This window comes from Lycium ferocissimum, unplaced genomic scaffold (assembly GCF_029784015.1).
Source record: "Lycium ferocissimum isolate CSIRO_LF1 unplaced genomic scaffold, AGI_CSIRO_Lferr_CH_V1 ctg4201, whole genome shotgun sequence".
NCBI lineage: Eukaryota > Viridiplantae > Streptophyta > Magnoliopsida > Solanales > Solanaceae > Lycium > Lycium ferocissimum.
Window position 1 is genome coordinate 8,303 of NW_026725598.1, and position 25,753 is coordinate 34,055.

General features: G+C 36.6%; 2 protein-coding genes and 1 long non-coding RNA gene across 18 annotated transcripts; 2 read left to right on the forward strand and 1 right to left on the reverse strand.

The window, feature by feature from the left end:
• Positions 1-653: 653 nt before the first annotated feature.
• Positions 654-5,557, reverse strand: LOC132044344 (uncharacterized). 16 transcript variants are annotated; one of them, XR_009412120.1, is made up of 7 exons: positions 5,270-5,557; positions 4,727-4,785; positions 4,218-4,496; positions 4,027-4,114; positions 3,204-3,616; positions 1,001-2,361; positions 654-920 (listed from the first exon to the last, which is right to left on the reverse strand). It is a non-coding gene; the product is annotated as an uncharacterized LOC132044344 (long non-coding RNA). The 16 variants fall into 16 exon arrangements; XR_009412118.1 differs by having other exon boundaries at positions 3,204-3,626; XR_009412119.1 differs by lacking the exon at positions 4,218-4,496 and having other exon boundaries at positions 3,204-3,397; positions 3,492-3,626; positions 5,270-5,556.
• Positions 5,558-6,295: 738 nt separating this feature from the next.
• On the forward strand, positions 6,296-13,611 carry LOC132044342 (uncharacterized). Its single transcript, XM_059434831.1, has 5 exons — positions 6,296-6,588; positions 6,943-7,387; positions 12,243-12,856; positions 12,946-13,255; positions 13,384-13,611. The coding sequence occupies exons 1-5, from the start codon at positions 6,296-6,298 to the stop codon at positions 13,609-13,611; spliced, it is 1,890 nt and encodes a 629-aa protein (XP_059290814.1).
• An 89-nt stretch (positions 13,612-13,700) lies between these two features.
• LOC132044343 (uncharacterized) lies at positions 13,701-15,225 on the forward strand. The gene is made up of 3 exons (XM_059434832.1): positions 13,701-14,276; positions 14,382-15,030; positions 15,080-15,225. The coding sequence occupies exons 1-3, from the start codon at positions 13,701-13,703 to the stop codon at positions 15,223-15,225; spliced, it is 1,371 nt and encodes a 456-aa protein (XP_059290815.1).
• Positions 15,226-25,753: the final 10,528 nt, after the last annotated feature.

A 25,753-nucleotide genomic window follows, 5' to 3' on the forward strand; every position in this document is an offset into this window, starting at 1 on the left:
TCCATACAAAATAGTCTTTGGAAAAGCTTGCCATTTGCCAGTTGAGTTGGAACATAAAGGTTTTTGGGCTCTAAAAGCACTGAATTGTGAACTAACAACAGCAGGTAAGAATAGGTTTATGCATGTCAATGAGTTGGAAGAAAAGATAATAGAAGCCTACGAAAATTCTAGATTTTTCAAAGAAAGAACAAAAAAATGACATGACAAGTTGATTTGAAAGAAAAGCTTTGAAGCCGGGGATCTCGTGCTCCTCTACAATAGCAGAATTCGACTATTTTCGGGAAAATTGAAATCTCGTTGGACAGGACCTTTTATTGTTACAATTGTCACTCCTTACGGGGCAATTAAAATCAAACAACGGCAAGGGGTGACAAGTTCAAAGTCAATGGCCATCGTCTCAAGCCATACATCAATGGACATTTTGAAAGGGAAGTATCCACCTTCCTTATTCACTCAAAAAAATTGAGAAAATAAGTCGAGCTGACAACATTAAAGTCATAACTATCTTTTCTTTATAAGTACTAGATGGGTGATGCCCATGCTGTGCACGGGCCTGCCCGATGTATCGACTCATTCAATAATGTATGTGTGTAAAATTGTGTTGGAATGTACATTTAAAAGTTGTGAAAACTTATGCATTTAGAGGTGAGAAATTGTTTAAACTGTTAGTAATATATATACACATTTTAAACTCTTAATAAACTCTATAACATATATGCACACATATTGTTTGTGTTACATTCAAGATTGCACTGTCCATATTATACATTCATGATTTCAACATATCACATTAATTACATATTTACAAAAGCTGATAACGACAGAAAGCAAATTAGTAACGCAGTCAGCTACTTTGTTGGTAGCGGTCATCTTGTAGTTGTGTCACGGTGTCGTTAACATAATACCTGTAGAGGTTTCTTCTAAAAAAATAAGAAGGGGAAGTGTCAGAAGTGGTGGATGTAGAGTGTGTAGTAGTAGTAGAGTTAGTTGTGTCACGTACCTTTTTCAAGCATGGCGCATCGTGTATCTTCATGGGTTAATCCGGCTTATTAAAAATCCATGTATTTATGTACTCCGGCCTGTCAAAAAGACAGCGCAGCGCGACAAAAAGCGACAGTTTAAGGTTTTCTTTGCTTCAAAAACTTTATGAGAAAACGAAATAAGAGTATAAGCATCAACACGACAAACTTTCAGCACTATATTTAAATGGCATAATTTATTGACTCATAACCCATAGATAAAACATTCATTGTATCTATTTTTCCATGTATAAAGTGTAGTTGATTATGAGAAGTAATTCAGCAAACAAACCTTAAATGCTCTTCTTAATTCAACTGTTGTGCATTAGATATTTGTCTACTAAGCTCTATTCCCCTAGAAGTTTTTTAAAAGTAACAATGATGTTTTTTGAATAGCAGGTGATGTGGTGGTGTTATCCAAATGGTCAACCCCAGGAAATAACTAAATTCAAATTTGGGATCTGAAAACTTCTACACACTCAGGGTTCCGGATGACTTGTAAATATGAACCCTACAACTATTCAAGACAATTAGTATGATAAGGTTTGGTTAAAGGATAATAGAATAAATGTATCAGATTAGTGAATGCAGATTTCAATTCCAGTTAATTTTGAACTTCAAGTTATGCCACATGGATACTCTTTATCTACCTTCTAGCGCTAACATTATTCCAAGACTTTAACACAACATCAGTATAAAGGGAAAAACATATTTTGCTTCGAAATGATAATTTCACTTATGTTTCATTTGTGTTTCTCATCCTTGGTCAGGCAGCTTAGGATAAAGTTTCTTGAACTCGAGTTACAGGGGAAGCCTCAATATATATGTGACTTAGTGGCCAATAGATTATGAAGTAATACATATTCAGTCATGGGCGAAGTTGCGAGGCTTAAATTTTGAGTACCTTTCAATCCCTTTGATAGGGGCCCTGATTTCAGTTTTATGTTAACTGCTAGAAGGGCTATTTTTGCTGGGCAGCTTTTGTTGGTTTCTTGGTTCTAAACTAATCTCCACAACCTTCCACTTATTTGCTGCAGTGATCCCCATCATTGGTGCAGTTGGTAATGGCTGGTCGGCAGATCTTTTTCCTCATAATCCAAAATACATAGCTTGTCCGGATTTTGGAAAATAATCTTCTCATTTGGATTCTGAAAGTCTTTGCTCTTAATTATCTCAGCGCGTTGACTGTATCTTTATAAAGTCAATAATGCAAAATACCTTGGTTCGACAGATGTCATAAATATCTTGTACGGTGAGGTTCAACATCTTCTCTTCTGATTGGTCTGAAATGGAAGCTATTGCTCAACCAGTGTGATCGACGACCGTAACTTCAAATTGGACTCTGCTATAGAGTAGTAAAATGACACATTTGAGGTTTAATAGGTAAAGCATGGTGTAAACATAAATGAGCTTGAGCTGCCCAGATGTTAGTTAAGACACGGGGAAAGCTATTGAATTTAGAGAAAGTATACACTGTTATGTAAAAGAAACATATATAACTTGGGTTGGAGTCTTCCGAAATGTACCAAGTGTTATCCTATTCTTGTTAAGGACTTGGTAATGTAAATAGTGGATTAGAAGTTTTCTTAAATGAGTACAATAATGACATAGAGTAACCGAGAATAGGAATTTGGTCAATGCATAGTAAATATCAAGTAGCACCATTTAAAAAAAATAACCGATCATGATTGAATTTTTCCTTTTCATCTTTGAAAACGTACATAAAAGATCATTATGAAACAAAGTTCCAAACATATAAATATAGTAACGTACCAGTGCTTTACTAAACGGATCGGATTATAAAACTTAGGATATCACTGAAGGTGTTATTTAGGTTTTGATGAGGGAGCAAATGAGATATAAAATTGTATGGAGTGATTAGTTTCTCTGTCATTATCTTTGCTAGGAAATTTCAAGATACTCCGGGTTTCTTTTCGAGTGGTTGGCTTGAACAGCTTATCTATACAGACGTAATTATAATAATTGTTCAAAAAATCATTCTTTTGGCGATTAAAATGAACTTAAAACTCTGAGAGATCAATTTATTGGAAGTAATATTAATTTCAAAAATACAGCAAACACAGAGTTAAAGGAGAAAAAAGAGAAAAACAAACAGTCATTTGCTTCGTGGCGTTTTAAAGTAATGATTGTATTTTAATCAGTGAAGCAAAAAAATTCAAATACCTTTCAACACTTTTTCTAAGGATGAGTTTTTTTCCATGCTATGTGCATGAGTTATACCCGGGGATAAGTTGGGTTGATCGGTCGCAATGTATATAGTAGATTGGTCTTGCCGAAGTACTGCTTATAAATGACATCTTACAATCTGAGCACGCCGTGTAGAAATGTTGGTCCTCATTTATCACCAGGAGTTCACACTCTGTAAAATATTTGTCCCTGTAAAATTTAGAAATCGATTTATTCTTTGGTGTTTAAAAAATAGTTGCAAAGGACTGGAAGGTTAAATGTCACTCTTCATTTCTGTACCAGCGGTTGCGTTTGGATATCAGATATGAATATTGATTCTTCTTCAAAGGGAGGAAAAAGAAGAGTGCCTTCTGTGGATATGCGCGGCGATGCAGTACCCATACAAACACCTCCAAAAAACTATAAAACAGGGGGAAAACCAGAAATTTAAACAAAAATGAAAATGAAATATACATACAATAAGAAAATACAGAGCTAGTTTGTAGTAAAGGCAATATACATTTTAGTTGATATCGAGTGAAAAAGAGAAGTGGGAAGTAAAAATTGAATCTCGGAAGATCTGTGGAACGTATAATTTTGTCTTCTCTAAGAGCTTTTTTGGGATTATATATCTCAACAGGAATACGAAAAACAAGAAGAGCATGAAAGAGCTGCAGCCTCCAAAAAATTGATAAAGAAAAAGAAGTGATTAGTTAGTTGAGTAGTATATACATACATATATATATATATATATACATACATATATATATATATATACATATAGTCCTGTGGCCTTACAAGGGAAAGAGTATAGACTTACTGAGTATCCGTAATGATGAATTCTTGTATACTCTTCCCATTTGCTGCAATACTTGGAAGACCAGCATTAATCAGCAGTCCAAGGACATCTTTAGGTAAAAGAAACAAAGGATAAATAAATAAAGAATAGAGTGTTTTGATAATAAATAAACTTTAGATCTGTACATAGAGACATTGAAAGTTTTTAATTACCAAATTCAAAATCTTTGACTTGATACTTGAAGCATCAAAGGTTTTCATGCAGTCAAATAAGACACAAGTTTGTTACTACTAAATTGTGGTAGCATGTAAAGTTTGCAGAATCTACAAGTGGTAGAAGCACCTCCTCATCCTGTAACCATCAGTTGGTATTTTTTGGTTTTCTTTGTTGTCCCTTGGTGGATATATATATCTACTACTTGCACTTTGCATGTCCAATCCTCGAGTTTTTAGAGTGACTGAGTTGAGAATAAATTTATGTGCCATCTCAAGCTAATGTGCAGTTACAAAAGAAATGGCCATTAACGCAATATACATATACATCAAAAGAGCCAGGAAAATCCAACAACAAATAAGTGTAGACCATGCAATGCTTATAGACAAAGTAAAAAAGTTATTCGACAAATAAAGAGAGACAAATTCATGAGCAGCAAACAAAAGAGACAGGAAAATCCTAGAAGTTAAGGGACGATAATCAAAGCAAGCTGAAGAGTGACACTTACAAATATGAAGGAGGTTGAACACACGCAAGAACAATATTTACAACAACACAGACTGAAGCCTGGAAACAAAACAAAGCAATGAGAATTAACATATTGGTTTACACAATCATATAAAACTTTTGACAAAAAAAGATCTGAACAATGTTTACTTAAACCCAGAAACGAATTTCGCAAAGAGCAATAAAATTTGAAATCCAACAAAACGGCGATACTCAAATATATAATAATAAACAGTGTTCTCCTAATGTATTTACATATTCAGGGGAAAAAATCATCCATTGAATGTTTTCACAAATCAAAGCCCTGGTGTTACTTTTCTTCTTAATGAGACGGATCTACTTTCTCTTTTGCCATAATTTTCCGTTTATTCCCTCTTTTCCCCCCTTATTCTACGCCCAATATAAAAGTATCAATTTCTATGAACCATAATATCAACTCCCAAAAAACAACTTAGGTTTCACAATTGGAGGAAATGGCTAACCAAATGGAAAGCAAACATGGATTTTAGAGCTTCAAAGCAAAGAAGAATAAAAAAACCATCACCTTTCTTCTTTTTCCCCTTCGCTTACAGCAATCCCTTTTTGGGCCAAAACATAAAAAAGATTAAAACTTCGTGAACCCATAGAATCAAATCCGTTAGGTGAGCAAATACAAACTGATTCAAACCAAGAAGAAGAAAAGATGAAACAGATAAGAGTTGAAATACTTGAAATTGCAGCAACACTCTGAAGCAATGCGAGAACTGAGAAGATATGAAAAGTCGGTATTAGAAAACTGGTGGCCGAAAGATCGTGAACGTGGCAGTCTAGGTTAGAAGACGCATGAGTTCACATTGTGAAAAGTTAAAAAAGACCCTTACTTTATATTATTGACACATAAGGTACCATGTCGATCCTACTCCAAAACCGATGCTTCTATAATAGTAGAAATTACTTGTCTATAAAACATATATGTGTAGATGTGTTTACATTAAAAAAAAAAAAAAAAAAAAATCTTCTAGTAAAATGACTTTTTAACTGGAAAAAAAAAAACTATTATATATAAGATTAGATATAAATATCAGTTTGAGGTTAATATTTTTGCTAATATGAGGGTATTACCAAAGTTGTATCTATATTGTGGTGGTCTATTCATGTATTTTACAAAGCAATATATATATATTTTATATTTTGGAAGATAACATAGTTGATCAGTGTAAAAGAGGGAACCATTATGATGTATGGAAGGAAGGCCATCCCTATCCCTAGTATGTATCTTGAATTCATATATTTCTCCTTATTTTTATTAATTTTTTTGATTTTATAAAGTAGAGTGCCTTTCTATGAAGATATTGTGCCCTAAATTTCTATATTCACCTTCAACACTTCTGCTTCTGCTTCTGTCGTTTATTTTACTTCTGCTTCTGCTTCTGTCGTTTATTTTCTTTTAAAAAAAAAAAAAAAAAATCTTCCACTTTCTCTTCTACAAATCTTTAGTCATCATTCTCAAATTGATAACAACAACAATTCTCTTCCTAAATCTTCTAGCAAAAATCGACTGAAAGGTCCCGGATGTATAGTAGAAAAGGGGATGGAATTTTTTGCTGAAGATGGTGATCTTGATGAGTCCATAGTTGATACAATCAAATACCATGAATGGGAAACTTTTGTCCTTCCTCCTGGAGACTTTTGTTTGGATCTTGTTCTAGAATTCTATAAGAATCTAAATGAAGATTCCAATGAATCTATGGTCATGGGAAAGAAAATTGACTTCTCACCCGAGAGCATCAATCGACATTTTGGTTTAAAGCCAGTCAATGATGATTTGACACGGATTCAGTTAGCTGTTGCATATTGGGAGGACATTGAAGGAAAATTATGTCCGTTTGGTGCAAACTAGGTGACAAAACCTAATGGAGAGCGAAAATATTTACTTGGAGTAAATATTTCTTGTCATTATCGACCATGGGTAGGCTTTGTAACAGGCAGATAGTTGCCTAATACAAATACCTCAACTGTGATGACATCTCGAGTGCTCCTCATTTACGTCATTTGCACTCATTTTCCAATTAACATTGGAAAAATCATCAATACAAATATCAAGGCATGTGTATATGAATCAAATGCGAGGAGTATTTTCTTTCCTTCAACAATAACAGCTTTGTTGAAATACTTTGGAGTGAATCCACCGTTTGTCACTCTTTCTTCTATGATGATTAACAAAATCTTTTGGAATAGATGTGATGAATCTGAAGGTCCAAAGAGAGAACCAGGGAAACGAGAAAATCCAAGGCAAGGTTATCCAATTGCTCAACTGACCCTCATGAGGCAATTATCGTATCAGTTTAATGGTATAGCTCAACAATTTGCTCAACTTGTCATAAAAAATGATAAGGCGGAAGACAATATGGCTGAAAGGTTGGGCAGAATCGAAGAGAAAATGGACAGAGGATTTCATCGAAGTGAGCATATTTCGATGCAAAATGTGATATACAATTCGAGCCTGAATTGTGATTTTTCTAATACGATGCGCAGTATGGGTGAATCTTGGGGGTTTCTGAATTTGCCTCTTTTTCCAGTTGTGACATGGGTTGATCCTGCTACTACACCAATTCCACAGTTCTTTCATCAAAACAACTTGCAAAATCAACTACTATTAGTTGATGAAATAGGCAAGCCACTGGTACCACCTGTTGTCCAAAATAGATGTGTGCAATGTCCATCCAAAGTAGTAGTAATATTTTTAAAAATTTGCCAGATTTAGAAAATACTACTTTCCTTGAGCTTCAAAAAAAGGCAAAGAGAGCGAGAGCAGTAGTTGGAAGGGGAAAAGAGATTATAACAGAAGCAAAAGACTTCCGATAGTGAGGATGAGGACTATGTGGTAGGGAAATAAGAAATGACGGGAAATCTCTCTCACGCAGCGCAATTCATTCAAGAGAATGAAACGTTTAAGTGTGTGGGAAACTATAGTTTATAGTACTGTTAGTATCTAAGAAAAAAAAAAGGCTACTATTAGTTAATGTTTATATAGTAACTAGAACTTTATTGCTGTGCAACTGACAAGTTTAAGTTTTTGAGGGTGTCGGCTGTGAAATTTTAAACGTTGTTAACGTTTGCTGGTAGGTACAAGTTTTTGTTGATGTGGGATGTGAAAAGTTGGAACGTATAGAAATATTCCAGGGGTACTATTAGTTAATGTTTATATAGTAGCTAGAACTTTATTGCTGTCCAGCTAACAAGTATAAGTTTTTGATGGTGTCGGCTGTGAAACTTAGGAACGTATAGAAATGTTCCCATGTAAATAATGATGTATTATTAATGTTAATATGTCTTCTAAGCATTATTGTTGTGCTCCGATATAAAATTGCTTGTGATTTTTAAGTTTGCTATCAGTTACACATGGTAAATAAATTACCAGTTATCTTCAGTGCTAACAGGTTGGAAGGAGAAGCAAGAAGTGTTTAAGATTGAACCAAGAGCTTGTTACGTTGAAGGTTTAAAAAAAAAAAGACAATTTTTTTTTGATGGATGCTTGAACTTTGTTACTTTGAAGGTTTGATAAAAGCTGCTCAATACTTAGATTGTTAATTTGGTGTTGAAAAATGAAGTCAAGACTGGAAGTGAGGAACATAGTTTTCAATTCATCACGCCTCCACCATATGACACATCGAAAACACCATTTCCTTATGGAAGTAGCATTTGCAAAACAAAGTGAACCAGATTTGATTCTGATGAACAAGATTCCTAAAAGTTCTAGCAGCTACTAGATATTGTGCAATATCACAAAACGTATCTTTAACTATTCTTCTTAGCATTCATGAGTTCTTTTAGAGAGAAACTTTGGAAAAAGAAAATAAAAATGGCATAAGTGAGCAGGAAGAACGGGAGATCAAGAACAGGACACCAAATCAAGAGTTGTGAAGGCAAACTTTGAAGAATCATCAGACTTTCTACGATGCCCTGTAAGTTAGACCAATGTTGTGAAAAAAAATCTTGATTTTTTGTGCAAGTCATATCAGTGAAGTTTATGAATTTTTCGAAGAAAATCCCCATCCTATTCGTAACGGAAGTTTATTCGTTTATCCAAATTCAAAACTTTCTTGAAGGCTTTTTCTCTCTAGTGTTTATATACATAAATAAAATCATCTTTTAATTTGTTTCTAATTATTGTTCTGGTATCGTATTAAAGTTCTTGAAATAAGTATTTGCATAATTTCAAATATAACCTTTTCATTTATGCCATATAACTACCAAGTTTGTGATTTTGGTTTTTGTGAAGGCGAGAATGAGTATCTCCAAATCTGGGAACTTGTTGAAATTGAGAAGCATTATGATCGCAACAGGTAAAATCATGAAAACTTTGCTAGAACTTGCCTCAAATGTCGATCGAAGCGAAATTATAGACAATGCTGATTTTTAAATGAAATTAGGCCTTCTTTGTTTCATTTTTTTTTTAGCCTCTCTATCCATACCTACATATATGTATTCCTTTTAGCACCCATCTTTGAGACCTATATAATAGGGATAAACCAATTCTTTCACATACCTTGTTGGTGTCACGACCTATTTTGTTTAAGCCGTGGGCACTTACCTTTCCACCTCGGTAAGCGAACCATTGACCCATCAATGAATAAATACATAAATAATGAAATTAAGCAATGGAAGAGAATAAATACATAAGTCTCACGATATCTATATATCTATATATATATATATATATATATATATATATATATATATATATATATATATATATATATATATATATATATATTCATTGAATAGTGCGAGAATAATAATAATACCCCCAGGGTCTAGTTTGAGTAATACAAGAGCAATCTAAGAGGGAAATAGTACAATCTGGAACAATAATACATAAAGTGTCTATGTCTCTGAATAGAATAGGACATAAAGATAGACAAGTCTTCAAGGCGCACGAACGGCCATGCTCACCCTGGAAACTTGAGGATAATGCTGAAGCGACTATCAGCCTCGTGTAATGGAAGCATATCCAACCTGATACTCTGCATTCATAAAGGAATGTAGCAAGTGCAGGTCATTACAAAACAATAGTACTGGGAGGCATCATCGGCCGACTAAGCATAGCTAATACAATCCAGATAATAAAGCAGATAAGCAGACAAACCAACAAGTATACATCAAATGTAATCGAATCCAAGTACACGTTATCGCCTAAGTAAAGCATCCAATCCCAAATGTGCCAAGTCTGAATCCAATAATCACAAGTACAACACCAAAACATCTCCAAGTCAAGCTATAATGCAATGCAATGCAATGCCATGCAAATGTTGTGTACACATGTACTCCGGACGTAAATATCGACATCTCAGGAGCACACCCAGTGGACTCGCAAAGTCTAAGTGCCACCCGTCCTGGATCTTTGCCCAACAGACAGACGGGATCCCGGATCTTTGCCTACGGGGGTTCTCACCAGCACCACTCTGGGGACCCGTGGAGTCCATGCACTCACTCAATCAATGATTTCAGAACTAACATCGAACATCTCACGTCACTCAAGTAAAATCGAGCCCAGCTCATCAAGTGTTTTATCAAGTATCATCAGTATCTCAACAACGTATCATGAAATTGAAAGTGTGTGCAATGTATGTATCAACAGCAATAAATGCTCAACATCACAAGTACCAGCAAATGGGTATGCCAACAATATATCCGAGTACAAATACCAATAATGGGTATGCCAATAATATAACCGAATCACAAGTACCAACAGTGGGTACGCCAACTATATCATAATCAAGATGATAAAAAAAAATCCAATATCTATCAATAACTCATGGCATCAAGCCAGCACAATAGACCAATCAATCACAACACAACGGGGTGGCTAGCCCTAACACACAACAGGGCCCAACCTAAGGCAATATCCAACCCAACTTCGTACCCGAAGGTTCACATGCTGTCTCCGACAATATAATCTAAATATGTGCTTCGCTATACGAAGTCTCACCAAGGGTGAGCCATAACCTACCTGGATGGCCGAACCGCAACACCAACACCTCACTCCTTTGCCTTGCCTTTCCGCTGAACCTCAGAACCAAAATAGTCTAAGCACAATCAAAATCTAGATTAGAAATTATGAAGAATGATACTAATATTGCTACTATTCAATTTAGGTCAATTTTAACCCTAGAAATTGGGGAAACAGGCCCACAAGGGCAAAACGAGAAATTCGAAAGCAAAATATCAAATTAAGCACTAGGTGATCATGACCCAACCACTAATTGCTGATTTAACTCAAGCATTAGCCTAATTTCTGATTTCAAGCAAAACCCCTAATTTGGGTATAAACCCTAACTCTTTGATTCCAAAATTCTACACTAGAAATGAAAGGTATATGACTAACAAGCTTAGATTCATCAAAATCTAACAAAAACCCCATCAATTTCATCATTAATAAGCCTAGGGAATAAGTTCATCAAAACCCACTTCCATCTTCCATTCCTAAGGGATTATTAAAGGAAAGGGGAGAATCTATGATGATAAGAATTAATGAAATAAAAGAGGGATAGCAAGATTTACCTCCAAGAGTATTCCCAAAATATCTTCAAGAACAGTCCCCAAAGCTCTAATTTTGAAGTGGAAATAAATGAGGGTCTAAAGGCTTATTTAAAACACACTTAATGAAATAACAGGCCCGTTACCGCCACGACGGTAACGTGACCGAAACAGCAGCGCCGCAAAAGCGCCCCCCAGGCCGCCGCAGCGGTCTGGGCCAAGATACTCATGGCCGCCCCAAAGGCTAATATGCCGCCATAGTGGTACCGTTGGGACGGCCCTGGTGCCGCCAATGCGGGCACCAGGTACCAGAATCCCTCCAATTTTTCCTAAGTCCAAATCAAAATCCTGAACCATTCCTGAGGCCATCTGCTCACCAACCACATACACAGACCCACACAAAAATACGCTACGAATGCGCTCGTGGCCTCAGAATTCCCAACGGAGGTCTCGTTGATCGAGTCAACCCCCGATGCCTTAATTCCAATTTCTCAACCCAAGTCCCAAAATGCATCCGAGTGCATTGGGAACGGGACCAAATACACACACAAGTCCTAAACGACCATCCGGGCCTCTCAGAATTGATGAATTTTTGAAAAAGATTCGTTTACCCAAAAGTCAACTTTGGGTCAACCATTTTTCACTTTAAGCCTATATTTCACAGAAATTGCCCGAAAAGGCCATAACGACCAAACAGGTTGTTACAGTTGGTTTATCTATAAAAGAAGATATCATTCCTTCCAGCTATAGTTGAGCAGAAATAGTTGTTTAAGCAAGAGATGGAGGAGACTTTTGGAGTATAGAATATATTTCGGAGAAAAGCAATTTCATGTATGTATGAAGTCAAAAATAATAATAATAAAAAAAAGAGTAAGTAAAAAAGAGTGTGTCTATATATATATATTCAGAGGTTGTTGCTTACAAGGATTCAAAATTCATATGGAGATTGGCTTGACAACATAGATGATATTGCTAGTGAAGCAGTTTCTTTTTAGCAGAACCAATTCTCTCAAGAAGAGGAGGTACTAGAATCTAACTTGTTAGACTTCATACCTGAGAGAATAAATGAAGAACAAAACCATCTTCTATGTGCAATGCCTATAATTGAGGAAGTCAAAAATGATGTGTTTCAACTGTCAGGGGATAGTGCTTGTGGCCCTGATGGTTTTTCTAGTGTTTTCTATAAAAAATGTTGGAACATAGTAGGAGCTGATGTGTATAATGTGATTAAAAGTTTTTACGAGGGTCAGACATTGCCAAAATCAGTGACTCATACAAACCTGGTCCTCCTACCAAAGAAAGCTATTATCAACTCTTTCTCTGATCTAAGACCAATCAGTCTCAACAACTTTATTAATAAAGTTATATCTAGGTTGATACATGATACGTTAGAAGTGATTCTGCCTTCTTTAATTTCCACAAACCAATCTGGATTTGTGCAGGGTAGAAATATCATTGAAAAAGTTTTGCAAACTCAAGAATTAGTTACTAATATAAGAAAGAGAGGGAAACCAGCTAATGTGGTCATCAAGCTGGACATGGCAAAGGCATATGATAGGGTGTCCTGGAGTTTTCTTATGCAAGTGTTGAGAAAGATGGGATTTGCAGAAATGTATGTGGATATGGTTTGGAGATTGATTACCAATAATTGGTATTCTATACTAATTAATGGACAGTCCTTTGGCTTTTTCAATCCACAAGAGGGGTCAAACAGAGAGATCCTCTTTCTCCTGCTCCTTTTATTATGGCTGCAGAAGTTCTATCAAAGTCTCTTAATTCTCTATTTGAGCATGATAACTTCATAGGATATGGGATGCCAAAGTGGAGCACAAATTTGAATCATCTTGCATATGCAGATGATACAATTATATTTGCTTCAACCGATAAAGTTTCTTTACAGAAGATCATATTTATTCTGCATGAGTATGAAAGAATATCTGGGCAGAAGATTAATGCTGACAAGAGCTGTTACTACATGGATAAGAAGGTGGCTGATGGGTTGGTTCAGGAGGTGCAACAAATAACAGGCTTCACTACGAAGAATTCCCTTTCACATATTTGGGATGTCCCATTTTTCATGCAAGAAGACATAAGTTGTTCTATAAAGATATGTTGAAAAAAGTTAGAGACAAACTGCAGGCTTGGAAAGGTAAATTACTTTCCTTTGGTGGGAAGGCTGTGTTGATTTCCAGTGTTTTACAAAGTATACCAGTCTATTTGTTGTCTGTTATGGTACCACCAAAATGTGTTTTCAAAGAGCGTCACAAGCTGTTCAATAGATTTTTCTGGCAAACAAAAGATGAAGGTAGAAGTAAACACTATCTGCATGGGAAAAGTTATGCTATCCAAAGAATGAGGGAGGGTTAGGATTTAGATCTCTTTATGACATTTCCAAAGCACTGTTTGCAAAGCTTTGGTGGAGATTTAGGACCAGCAGCACTTTATGGTCCAACTTCATGTGGAACAAATACTGCAAGAGATTCAGACCAACTGTGGTGCAATGGAAAAAAGGTTCTCAGACTTGGAAGCTAATGTTACAATCAAGGGATGATATGGGGCATAGTATTTGGTGGGAACCAAGGAATGGATCTTCATCAACATGGTTTGATAATTGGTCTAAACTTGGCGCTTTACATGATTTTTTACCACACCAGGAGCAGAATAATGAGATAGGAGATGATCTAGAAGATTTGATAGACAATAGTCATTGGAATTATCCCAAAATGCAGGATGTATTTTCAGCAGATATAGTAGAGCATGTTAGAAATGAATTGGGCCATTTTCAGAGATCTAATGAAACATCTAAGCCATGGTGGATACATACAAGCTCTGGGAAATTTACAGTTAAGAGTGCATGGGAGAAGTTGAGACAAAGACAACAAAGATCACAGGTTTATGAGAACTTCTGGTTAAAAGGATTACCATACAAAATTTCTATGTTCTTATGGAGAGTATGGTTTTGGAAGTTACCTATAGATGAAGTTCTGCAGAAAATGAATATCAGTATAGTCTCAAGATGTTGGTGCTGTCATGTACAACAAGAAATAATGGATCATGTGTTCTTTACAGGGCCATTTGCTAGAAGAATATGGAACTATTTTTCAACAGCTGCAGGAATAATGGGCCCTTTCATATAGATCAAACAGACAGTTTTGATATGGTGGAATTTTAATACTGTGGCTAGACTGAAAGCTTTATATCAGGCCATTCCTGCATTAGTTATGTGGCAGTTATGGAAAAGTAGGAACACAAGAAGACATGAAGGCTTAGTTTCTTATGTTAAGGCGATTCATGAGATCAATAGAAATATCTACATGTTGGCTCAATACAGGTATCCTTGGTTGCAGAATATGCCAAAACTGTGGCCTTTGATGGTTGAGCTGTTGGAGAATTATAGGAATCCCTTAACTTATAAACAGGTGAAGTGGAAATTTTCTAGAAATGGACACTTTAAATGCAACACTGATGGTGCATCAAGAGGAAATCCAGGTCCCAGTTTTGCAACTTTTTGTGTAAGAAACAGTTCAGGAGATTTCCTACATGTTATGGCAAGGGTGTTACCAGATACAACAAATCTTGTTGCTGAGGCTGTGGCCATTGAGCAAGGCATTAAGTACTGTATTTCACATGATTTGCTGCCAGTAATTATAGAAACAGATTCATTATCAATGCAGAAGATTTTAGATAGTATATGGAAGGTGCCTTGGAGTATATCTTTAACAATTAGGAGCATCCAAAGGTGGAGAAAGGACAAGGATGTCACAGTGGAGCATGTATTGAGAGAAGGTAACTGTGTGGCAGATTTTTTTTCACTAACTTAGTTTTGATTTTGTAGGTACAATTCAATATGATCATTTTCAGGATATACCATCTCAAGGAAGGAGGCTCATCAACATGGACAAGAGTCAAATGCCAAATCTCAAGATTAGATCAGCTAGCACTCAGGAAATCAAAAGCCATAACAGCAGCAACAGGTCATAATGCTATATCAAAGGAGGTAATATAGCTGGAAATAACACTTTTTTGAGTGTGTGGTATTAACTCTGGTTTGTTCTACTTAAAACGGTGTTATTTCTTGCAATGGAATCTATAATAATCATTCAGTCACACAAGGAAGTTAGAAGAAGATATCAGCAACAGATTCTGATTATCACAGCACTTTTAGAACAGTCAAGACTTAGCATTGACATATGATACAACTGACCTCCTCTACAACCAGAATTTCCTGAAGACATCTTCATGAGATTTGATCCATTCCACCTGTGAGACTTGAAGGTGTGATAGATGGATACAAATCAAGGAATTTGGATTTATAGTTGATGCAGGTTGTAGTAGTATCAGTGTTTGGTCCTAGCTGTTCCACATTTTTATTTTAGATAGTTTTGCTTTCTTTTCTTTCTTATTTTCTATACATACTTTTAATGTTTTTTTCCTGTAAATATTTCTATGGAATAAATTGCCACTTTTTTTGGTGGTTTTAAGAGAGAAAAAAATGTCCCCACGACCTCCACCAAGGTACCTTTGCTCAAATTCCCTTACTCTAATTCCAAAATGCTCTCTCTAACTCGAATTAATTTGAACCTCATCATTGATTTACCACTTTAAACATCCCAATTGTCAAACTAGAACACCACCTAACCATTCGCGCGATTATCCCTTTCATTCGATCAACTCAACCGAATGGTAACACCAGAAGCAGTACGAACTAGCCAAACTTACACAAAAGGTACAAGGCTCTCAACCCTAATACAATATTATATGCAACACCCGATAGCCCCTTGAGTGCAAAAGCTTTACACTTGTCCAGCACTAAAGCCATTTTATTAATCAACCACTGGATCCCCCTGACCCAGGACATAACTATACATACCAACTCAATACTGAACCCTTATGTCTATCCTGCCATGAATGACAGCAACATAATTCTCAATTCAACTAGTTCTTGATTCCATGATATCCTTACCTTTCCTCTAAACACGAAGACCCGGCGAACATAACCGTTACTGAAGGACCAAGACCACAGCTGCCCAATAGCTTAAGTATCCACTCATCACAAGTAACATTGCCTTTCGACTTAGAGCCTGTTTGGCTTAGCTTATAAGTAAGTTGTTTTCAGCTTTTTTGAGTCTTTGGCTGGCCAGTATATAAGCCATTTTGTGCTTAAAATAAGCCCAAAAAATAAGTTGGCCCGTTTGGCCTAGCTTTAAAAAAGAAGCTTATAAGTCGAAAACAGCTTATAACCCAAAAAACAAAAAATATCTTTGGCCTACCCCAACTTATTTTTTTTTTGTCTCATAAGCTGTTTTCGGCTTATAAGCTGCTTTTTTAAGCTAAGCCAAACGGGCCCCTAGAACAGATAACCACTTTTCTGAAGAACCCATAAACCGCTACCATGTAGTCACGTCGAAGTCCAACTTAACTTTTTACAATGGAATAGAAATCCACTCTCATACCAATTGCAACCTTATTCTGACAAACATGTCAGATACCAATTTTTCCATTCCTAATAGTGGAGATTAATCTATCCAAATTCTCTCCCTTACGCCTCCGTCCCCTTAACACGAAAAGTATTCAAACTAAAATACCTTAAGAAATCTTACTTTACTACACGTCTCCCATAAAATTCGCCCTTTATGTCCTTATTCTCAACTTCTCTTCTTTATTACACGCAATCACTATCCTTTTTCCAAATCTGATGGTCCTTACCAAATTTACACTCGTCCTCACATATCGACATCTAATACACTGCCACTGCTGAATTATTAACCTGCCATTGGTACACCCGCGTCACACAAACCATCATAATACCTTAGCGATGTTGAAACTTTTCCCAACCCAATCATACCTAGAACAAATCATTCTTGTTAAGCTATAAATGCACTTTTGCGACGTCCGAGCAACCAAACACTGTAAACATGGAGATCATTTGACTCTCTGTACCATCTCTCCCATTTCTCAAGAAAACCCCCACAATAAATGAGTCTTAACCAGAATCCCACACAACTGAATCCTCAAGCCATAGCTAGAAACTAAAATTGGTCTCACATCTAAATCAGGATGACACGCCTCGTACCATACCACAACACTTTCAAAAACAAAATGTTCGCATAAGAGTTTAAGTAATAATTGCGGAAATACATAAACTACGCAAGGAATATAGGCTGAATAGTACAAGAGCTTCTAAGTATACAACTTGAATAAAAGTTACAATATCAACTTGAATACAACTTCTGTTTAGAATGAGAATTTAACAGAAAAGTCTAGATGAACTCCGCGAGATCTTTGAAAGCTAACTGAATCTCGCTCAAGTACCTGGAACAACTCTACAACCCGAAAAGGATGTAGCAAGAATAGTATCAGTACAAAAAAAATGAACTGGTAGGCATCGTCGACCAACAACAATTAGCTAACATATATAAAAGAGAGAAACTGAAAGGTAGACAGATAAGCAGTCCAAATGCAGTCACTAAGCACATCCCTGTAAGTCTTGCAATAATATGAATCACACTAGATCTCAATAGTCTACAGTCATAGCCTAGGTGGAACCTTTAGCCCTCGAATCCATCAAATGTCTAGGTAAGTGATTAATAAGCACACAACATCTCAAATAAATCAACAACCAAGGAATCAAGAATAAAACGCACCATTGCAAAACAACATATATAACAACTAGAATCAAAGATGTGAATGGATGAAATATGAATGCATGTCTGATGCAATACAATGCACTGGCCAACTGTCTGATATCATACACACATGCTACAGACAGAATACCTCCACATCTAGATGGTCATAACCCGTGGGGGACCCATGGCATCTATATACTATTGTACCATACAACTAGATCCCATAAATATCCGTTGCGGCGTACAACCCGATCCCATAAATTTATCCAACTAATTTCACACATCTATCAAACTAAAATCATTTCCACACCATTTCCATCATGCATGTATGCATGCATGAATGCTGAATCACAATAAATCAATGTCAATGAATATGCTATGGATATCACAAACACCATAAGTTATATCATTACCCACAGTAAACCAAAATCGAGAACCCATTGGCATCTTATCACAAGTACACATCACAATTCAATCTTTTATTACCAATTAAAGCTCTACTTTCTCACTTATCATCATCAATACCAAGTGTCATGAGAAATGCAAGATGAAATGCATGTATGAATGCCAATTTCAACAATAATCATGAGGGTGAGTAAGCATAACAACACCCATAAATCAATTACCAATGTGAACTTATTCACTAATTTGTACAATGCCACGTTTGGAATAATTTCCCTTCGGACCACATAGGTAACACCAAAATAACAAGCCTCAGTTGTTTCACTTTCCCTCTTATCATTATTATTGTCAAATCACAGCTCATGTAAATGAATCATGTAGAATTTGTATGAATGATATGAATGTATCAATTTCTAGTGTAAATCATAATCAAATCTCAATCGTACCACAGATAGACACATATCACAATATCAATATCAAGTCAAGTCCTTTCCTCTATCCATGTTAATGTCAAGATAAGTGAGATACAATCGCATCATAATCATAATATGGTAACTAGGTACAAGTCCAATATACCACACATGGCAACAACCCAATATACCACTAAAAGGCAACAAGCCCACAAATCAGTCAACAATACCAATCCTAAGAATATCCATACCAACTTCATACTCGAAGGCTTAACATGATTTCTCCGTCATTAACTAACTTCTACATATGCTTCACATGATTTCTCCATCAATAACTAACCTCTACATATGATTCACTAACTGGAGTCTAACCGAAAAGGTAAGTCGTAACCTACTTGGCGCCGAGCTGGAGCCACAAATTATCAAAACGTTGCTTTGCCTTACTAGAGAGCCTCTAAGGGCTCAAAGTCTAGCCATTATTGAATTCTGAGTAAGAAACAAGAAACAATTATACCTGTATTGCTATACATTCATTCGAATCAAAATCAACGGCGTAAAATAGGGGAAACAAGCCCACAAGGGTAAAACGGATATTTCAAAGATGGAATAGCTAATTCAATGTTCTAGAAGTTCAATTCTACTCTCCAATTGCTACATTAACCAAAGAATAGGTCAATTTCATCATCAATTCAAACAACCCCAATTTGGGTATGAAACCTAACTTTCAATCTTTCAATTCTTCCACTATAAAGGACGATTCAAGCCTATAGGTTATTAATTTATGATATTTCATGCTTAGATTAGTCAAATCTATCAACAAATTTCATTTTGAAGGACTAAAACTCAATTAAGGAAGTAGACATCAAAACCCATCTTCTTTCTTAAGTTCTATAGATTTCCTACCATGGATTCATGCTTAAGGAAGGTAAATGAATGAAATCTGGGTCAGAGAACTTACCCTCAATAGAAATCTGGTTGAAACCACCTCAAATTTCCTCAAAGATGCTTAAGAAAAATAAATGTAGGGATAGTTAATGAATATTTTTAACTTAGCATTAAATGGCACTTTGGCGCACGACGTTCGCTGCAATGATCGAGTTTCTACTAAAGTGGAACCGCGCTCGCGGCTCTACTTCCTCTACCGCGAATCCGGTACAGCGGATCCCTATCCGCTGTAGCGCCTCACTATGATTCCATGTAATCTACCATAGCAGACCAGGCCTCGCCGAGGCGGGTAAGCTAGAGCACATAGGGTGCCGCTACAGCGAGCACTAGACACCAAAAAATAACTGGTTTTTCACAATCTCAATCCAAAAACCCGACAATCACTGGAGACAACCCAAGAACAAACCAGACAGGAAAACATACATAAAAACACAATACGGAATCACTCGTGGTCTCAGAATTCCCAATGGAGGTCTATTTTGACCGGGCCAATACCAATGGCCAAAGACGAACTCCCAACCACTAACCCAAAATGCTCCCGAGTGCCTCAGGAACTGAACTGAATATCCCAATAGATCATAATCGCCCATCCGGACCCCTCAAAATTGATAACATTTCAAAAAACGCCTATTGATCTAAAATTAAACTATCTGTCAAACGTTTTTCACTTTAAGACTCTATTTCTCATAAGTCATCATAAAACTCGCGCAATTACCTTGAAAATCGTGCCACCCATCCTCACAGGTCAAAATCATGCTAATAGTGCTGGGGGAAGGGTCAATAGGGGTAAATGGGTAAGAAGCACTATCACGACTAAATGGTTTGTTACATTCCAGCAAAGCCTCTGGGGAACCTAAGATTTCTCCTATCGGACTTCACTCGAGTAAACCTACTGTCCCCCTTTATGAACCATCACAAAGGAGTATCATCCTACTAGTTGAAGCTAGAACTTTGGGTTTATCCCCTTGCCCCAAATCTCTGATTGCAAGCTTGGAGTTTTCACTCACTCACGTGGCCAACTTATTCCTCCAGGTATTCACTTTGCTATCAATAAAATTACTTCGCAAGTCCCTTGCATCTTTTGCTAACTTTTGACTCTCCTTCCTCAGGGACACGTGGCTGTTATATCTGCTATGGATCTTGCATGAACCATTGCCCCTTCTCATGGAGAAGAGAAACTCTAAGAAGATAATGACTGTCTAAGGGCTGAAGTTGGCAGGCTCGAAGCTAAAGTTAGAGACTCTAATTCTCTCCAATTGTCATGACCCAATTCGTGAATTGTGATGGCACCTACACTGTCCCCCCAGGTAGGCGAACCATTCCCAAATCATTTTAATCATATATAAGAATTATGCAGAAATAAAAAAGATTTAACTAGCAGATTCAAATTATATAAATGATAAGTGCGGAAGTAAAAATAACACCAAAATCTGGTCTGGAGTAGAACAAGAGCCACTATTACATAGATACAAGTCTGATAGGAAGTAAAAATCTCAAACGTCAATATTGTCTCAAGAATACAAAGTAGACAGTTAAATACAAGAAGAGCCTCTGAATGCGAATCTAGCCCAAAAGCTCACCCTGGAATCTCTGTCGAGTAGACTTGGATCACCCCCGAGGACGGGAACTGGAACTAGTAACAGACTTTGTACTTAGAGAAGAGTACATCAACAGAAGCATCAGTACAAACAATAAGTACTGAGTAAGCATTATAGGACGACTAAGATTGGTTCACGCATACAAGCACAAAATCAATAAGATAAGCTGATAGGCACATAATACCCAAACTAAGGTCACAGAATATCCCATAAACGAATCACAACCTAAGATGAAACTTCTAAACTATTAGTCCGTCGAGTATCAATAATCTCAAACGATAATCACAAAACCAAAATTTGAACCTGGACAGAGTCACTACTTTGCAATCTGACCCAGTCCATAATCCAGTCTATGCCACCACAATGATACGAACAGATCATATCAAATCAGACGTGAAAAACCATATGATGATGCAGAATAAAATGCAATGTTGTGCACTGCAATGCAATGCAATAGCCAAATACCTGAAACATGTACACATATGCTAAAGTCATTGTTCGCTCAATAGTTAGGACCCATGGGGGACCAGTGAAGTCCATCTACCCTCACTCCGAAATATACCTCGGATCATGTGTCAACTCGCTCCGAAACAAACCTCGAATCACGAATTCACAAATAAGCCACATCCTCACCTCCTGTCAAATGTGTCATATATATATACATCTCACAAGATAGGACACATCCTCAACCCCTGTCAGATGTGCCTTATATACATATATTGTGTGCAAAGACGAGTATTCAAATATGGTTCAAGTCTAGAACCCCAATATGAAACACCAACTCAAAAGTAAGCATGATAAATCAATAAAGGTATGAGCCACAATGCCATAATCCATATCACGACTTAGATAAATCAGCTCAACCATGGAATGAATCATACAAATCATCACAATCAACATAAAGAGTCTATGACACCCTTTACTTCAAAATCTAACAAGTACACCTCACAACTAAGTATTGTGTCACTAAAGTGCTCCATTTACTCATGTATCATCATCAGTACCAAGTCATAATTCGATATCAATATACATGTGAAATGAGAATGTATGCGTATTTACGATATCATCATAATTATACAACACGATTCAGGCCTAATCTCATTAACCTCCATTTCTCCGATGATAAATGACACAACAAGAGAGAAATGATTGCAACACATATCACAACACAACAGTTAAGGCAACAAGCCTAATCACAATAACAGGGCAACAAGCCATAATCAACCAACCTAATAGAAATGGGCTTGGCTATATCAAAAAAAAAAGAAAAAAAACTCTCTTCTCTCTCCATGCAAAACCATCAAAAGTAAGAAAACCCTACACCATAGCAGTGGCCGGCAGCCAGCCTCCAATGGTGGTTGGCCTGGACAATGCCTCCTCTTCGCATTTTCCACCATTACCTCAATCCTCAAACACAAAAACTAGCACAAATCCTACCTTACATGATCACAAAACCCTTGTTACCTATGCAGATGCTACAAACAATAAGTCGATTAATGAAGCCATGCAGACGTCAAGAACTTATATTGAACCCATCCCCATCAAACCTGTGGAGATACGAGATGAAAAGGCAGTGATGAGATGGACAGAAGAGGAAGTTTCATGCATGAACTTGATAGAAGAACTCAACTATGCTGTTGTAGGGAAGTTTTCTCATGGTTGGCCTGATTTGAAAGAACTTCGTATGGTGATTCCTAAGCAATGTGGGATCAAGGGGGACTGCAGGATAGGTCTATTTCGACATAGACATATCCTGATGCGTTTTGAGTTACTGGAAGATTTTATTACAATGACATCTAAGGGTGTTCATTATATCAATTCAAAAGATGGATATTATTATCCTATGAGACCACTGATTTATGATCCTAAGTTCAGAATTGATGAAGAGACAACAATGGCTATGGCGTGAATCTCTTTCCCTCATCTCTTACCTACCTTTTTTGTCAACGAAGCCTTATTTTCATTGGCCTCAGCAGTTGTTAGGCCTTTACAATTAGATTTGGCTACAATCAACAAAACCAGGCCTAGTTGTGCTAGGGTCAAGGTGTTAGTTGATTTGGTAGCAGATCTGCCTTATTCTGTTAGAATGGAAATTATTGATGAAAAGTCTAATGAAGTACAATTTGTTGATGTGATTATTCATTATGATGTTCTTCCCAAATATTGTAAGAAGTGTAAATTACAAAGCCATAATGAAGATACTTGTAGAACTCTTCATCCAGAATTAAGGAAGAAATCTGAAGAGTTAGATAGTAAAGATGAAGGCAAAGAAGCGGATCAAGGAGAAGAAAAAGGGAAAGTAGATGAAGAAGTGAAGCACAAACGAAATGAGTGGAACAAAATGAAGACTCCTAGATTTATACCAGCAGGTAAAGTTTTTGGACATGCTGTCAAATTCAATCCTGTCAAAGATGATAGAGTTTTTACCATGGAGAAAAACCCTGAGAAATTTATGAATGGGAAGCCTGTAAATGATAATGAAGTGGGGAAGAATGTTACTATCCAAAATAAATTCCAAGCTTTGACAAATGAAATTGCACAAATAGAAGTGGAGGATGTTCATGAAGAAGATCTAAAACCACTTGACAAGAATCAGGAGAATCAGGATCAAGTCAACTCTGAGCTGATAAAAAATGACATAGTTGAGGTGGATCAGGTTGCAGGTTTAGCAAGGTGTGAAGTGTATCATAATGTATCTGATGTTCAAAACCAAGGGGAATACCAGGCTTCAGATGAGAAAATCACTGAGCCTACTACCAATATAGAGGAGTTTCCATCAGAGGAAGTTAGCAAGGAAGTAGTGAAGGATGATAACTCTGATAAGAGTCCTATCCATCAGTCATTGTCTCCTTCTTCCAAGAGTTTATGAAGATTTACAAGGATTATTGGAAGAAGGAGAAGTGATTGTTGATGAAGGTTTGGAACAATAGGCAGAAGTTGATGGTATAGAAGAATGTTTTATTCAAGCAGATGCTGAATCATGATTGACTTTGCCAAGGGAAGAAAATCAGGCTCAGAAGCCTAGTGTAGCAGTATTAATCGAGGTTGCAGATGGAGTTCAACCAAATGATCAGGAGGTGGTAAAATGGTATCCTCTAAAGCCTCCTGATGATCAAATTATTGAGATTGATAAGGTAGATACTCAAAAGTATGGAAGACAAGGGCAGCAGTTCAAGTGATTCAAGGTTGAAAAAGGGTTCTCCTATGAGGCATTTGCATGATCTGGTTTCACAAAATATATCAGATGAGGAGAGGAGCCAATTATCATATGACAATCCAATTGCTTTGATAGAATACAAGGAAGAGAGCATACAAGGTTCTCCAATAAGAGTTAAAACTTTGTCCCCAAAATCTGTAGTAAAGGGTGGAAAAAAAAAGGAAAAAGAAAGTGTGGAAGCACAAGTTTCAGTCAGAGTGATGCCAAAGAGGGGTGCAAAAAAATCCATCTGTAAATGATGATGAAAGCCTTTATATGGAATATAAGATCTGTTAGAACTCAGCAAGCCTTTCACAGGCTTCAAATGTTGCATAGACATCATAAATTCACTTTCATAGCTCTGATGGTACCTTTCTAATAGGCTAGGAATGTTGAAGTCTATAAGAGGAAACTGGGAATGAATATTGCTGGTGCAAGTAGTACTGGAAAAATTTTGTATTTTATTGAGGCCAATGTAGATGTGCAAGTTTTGTAGATACAACTCAATAAATCTCTTTAAATTAGTGCTTCTTGATTAGAATAAATCTTTGGTTATTACTTTAGTTTATGCTAAATGTAATGAATCAGAGAGGTTGCACTTATGGGATGACATTTATCGGTGAGACTCTATTAATCTTCCATGGCTTGTTGGAGGGGATTTTAATGTAGTTTTACATGAAGATGAGAAGATAGGTGGGATTCCAATCCAACCTCAAGATTATGAAGATTTTGCTTTTTGTGTAAATTCCTGTGAATTAATGGAAACCAGTTTCAAAGGCAGTCATTTTACTTGGTGGAATGGTAGAAGAGGTTCAAACTACATCTTTGACATGTTGGATAGAGTTTTCGTTAATCAACAATTTCAACAATGGTTTGCACAGGTAGAAGTTGAACATCTCACAAGGACAGGTTCTGACCATGCTCCTTTGTTCATTACTTTAGGAGAACAAAGTCAGGCATATATTAGACCATTCAGATTTCTAAAGTTTTGGACTGAGCATCAAGGCTTCTTGAGCATAGTTAGGGACAATTGGTCAAGTAATCTGGATGGCAGTCCTTTTATGCTGTTTAAATAGAAACTGGAGCATATAAAGAAGATTTTGTTTACATGGAGCAAAGAAGTGTATGGAGATATTTTCAAGCAGCTGATCATTAGAGAAGAAATTGTGAGGATCAAAGAACTTTTTGAAGGAGATCCTTCTCCCTTGAACAGAATGGTACTACAACAACCACAGGCTGAACTAAAGAAGTATTTGCATTTTGAAGAAGAATTCTGGAGGCAGAAGGCTAATGTTACTTGGTTTCCTGAAGGGGATAGAAATACTAGATTTT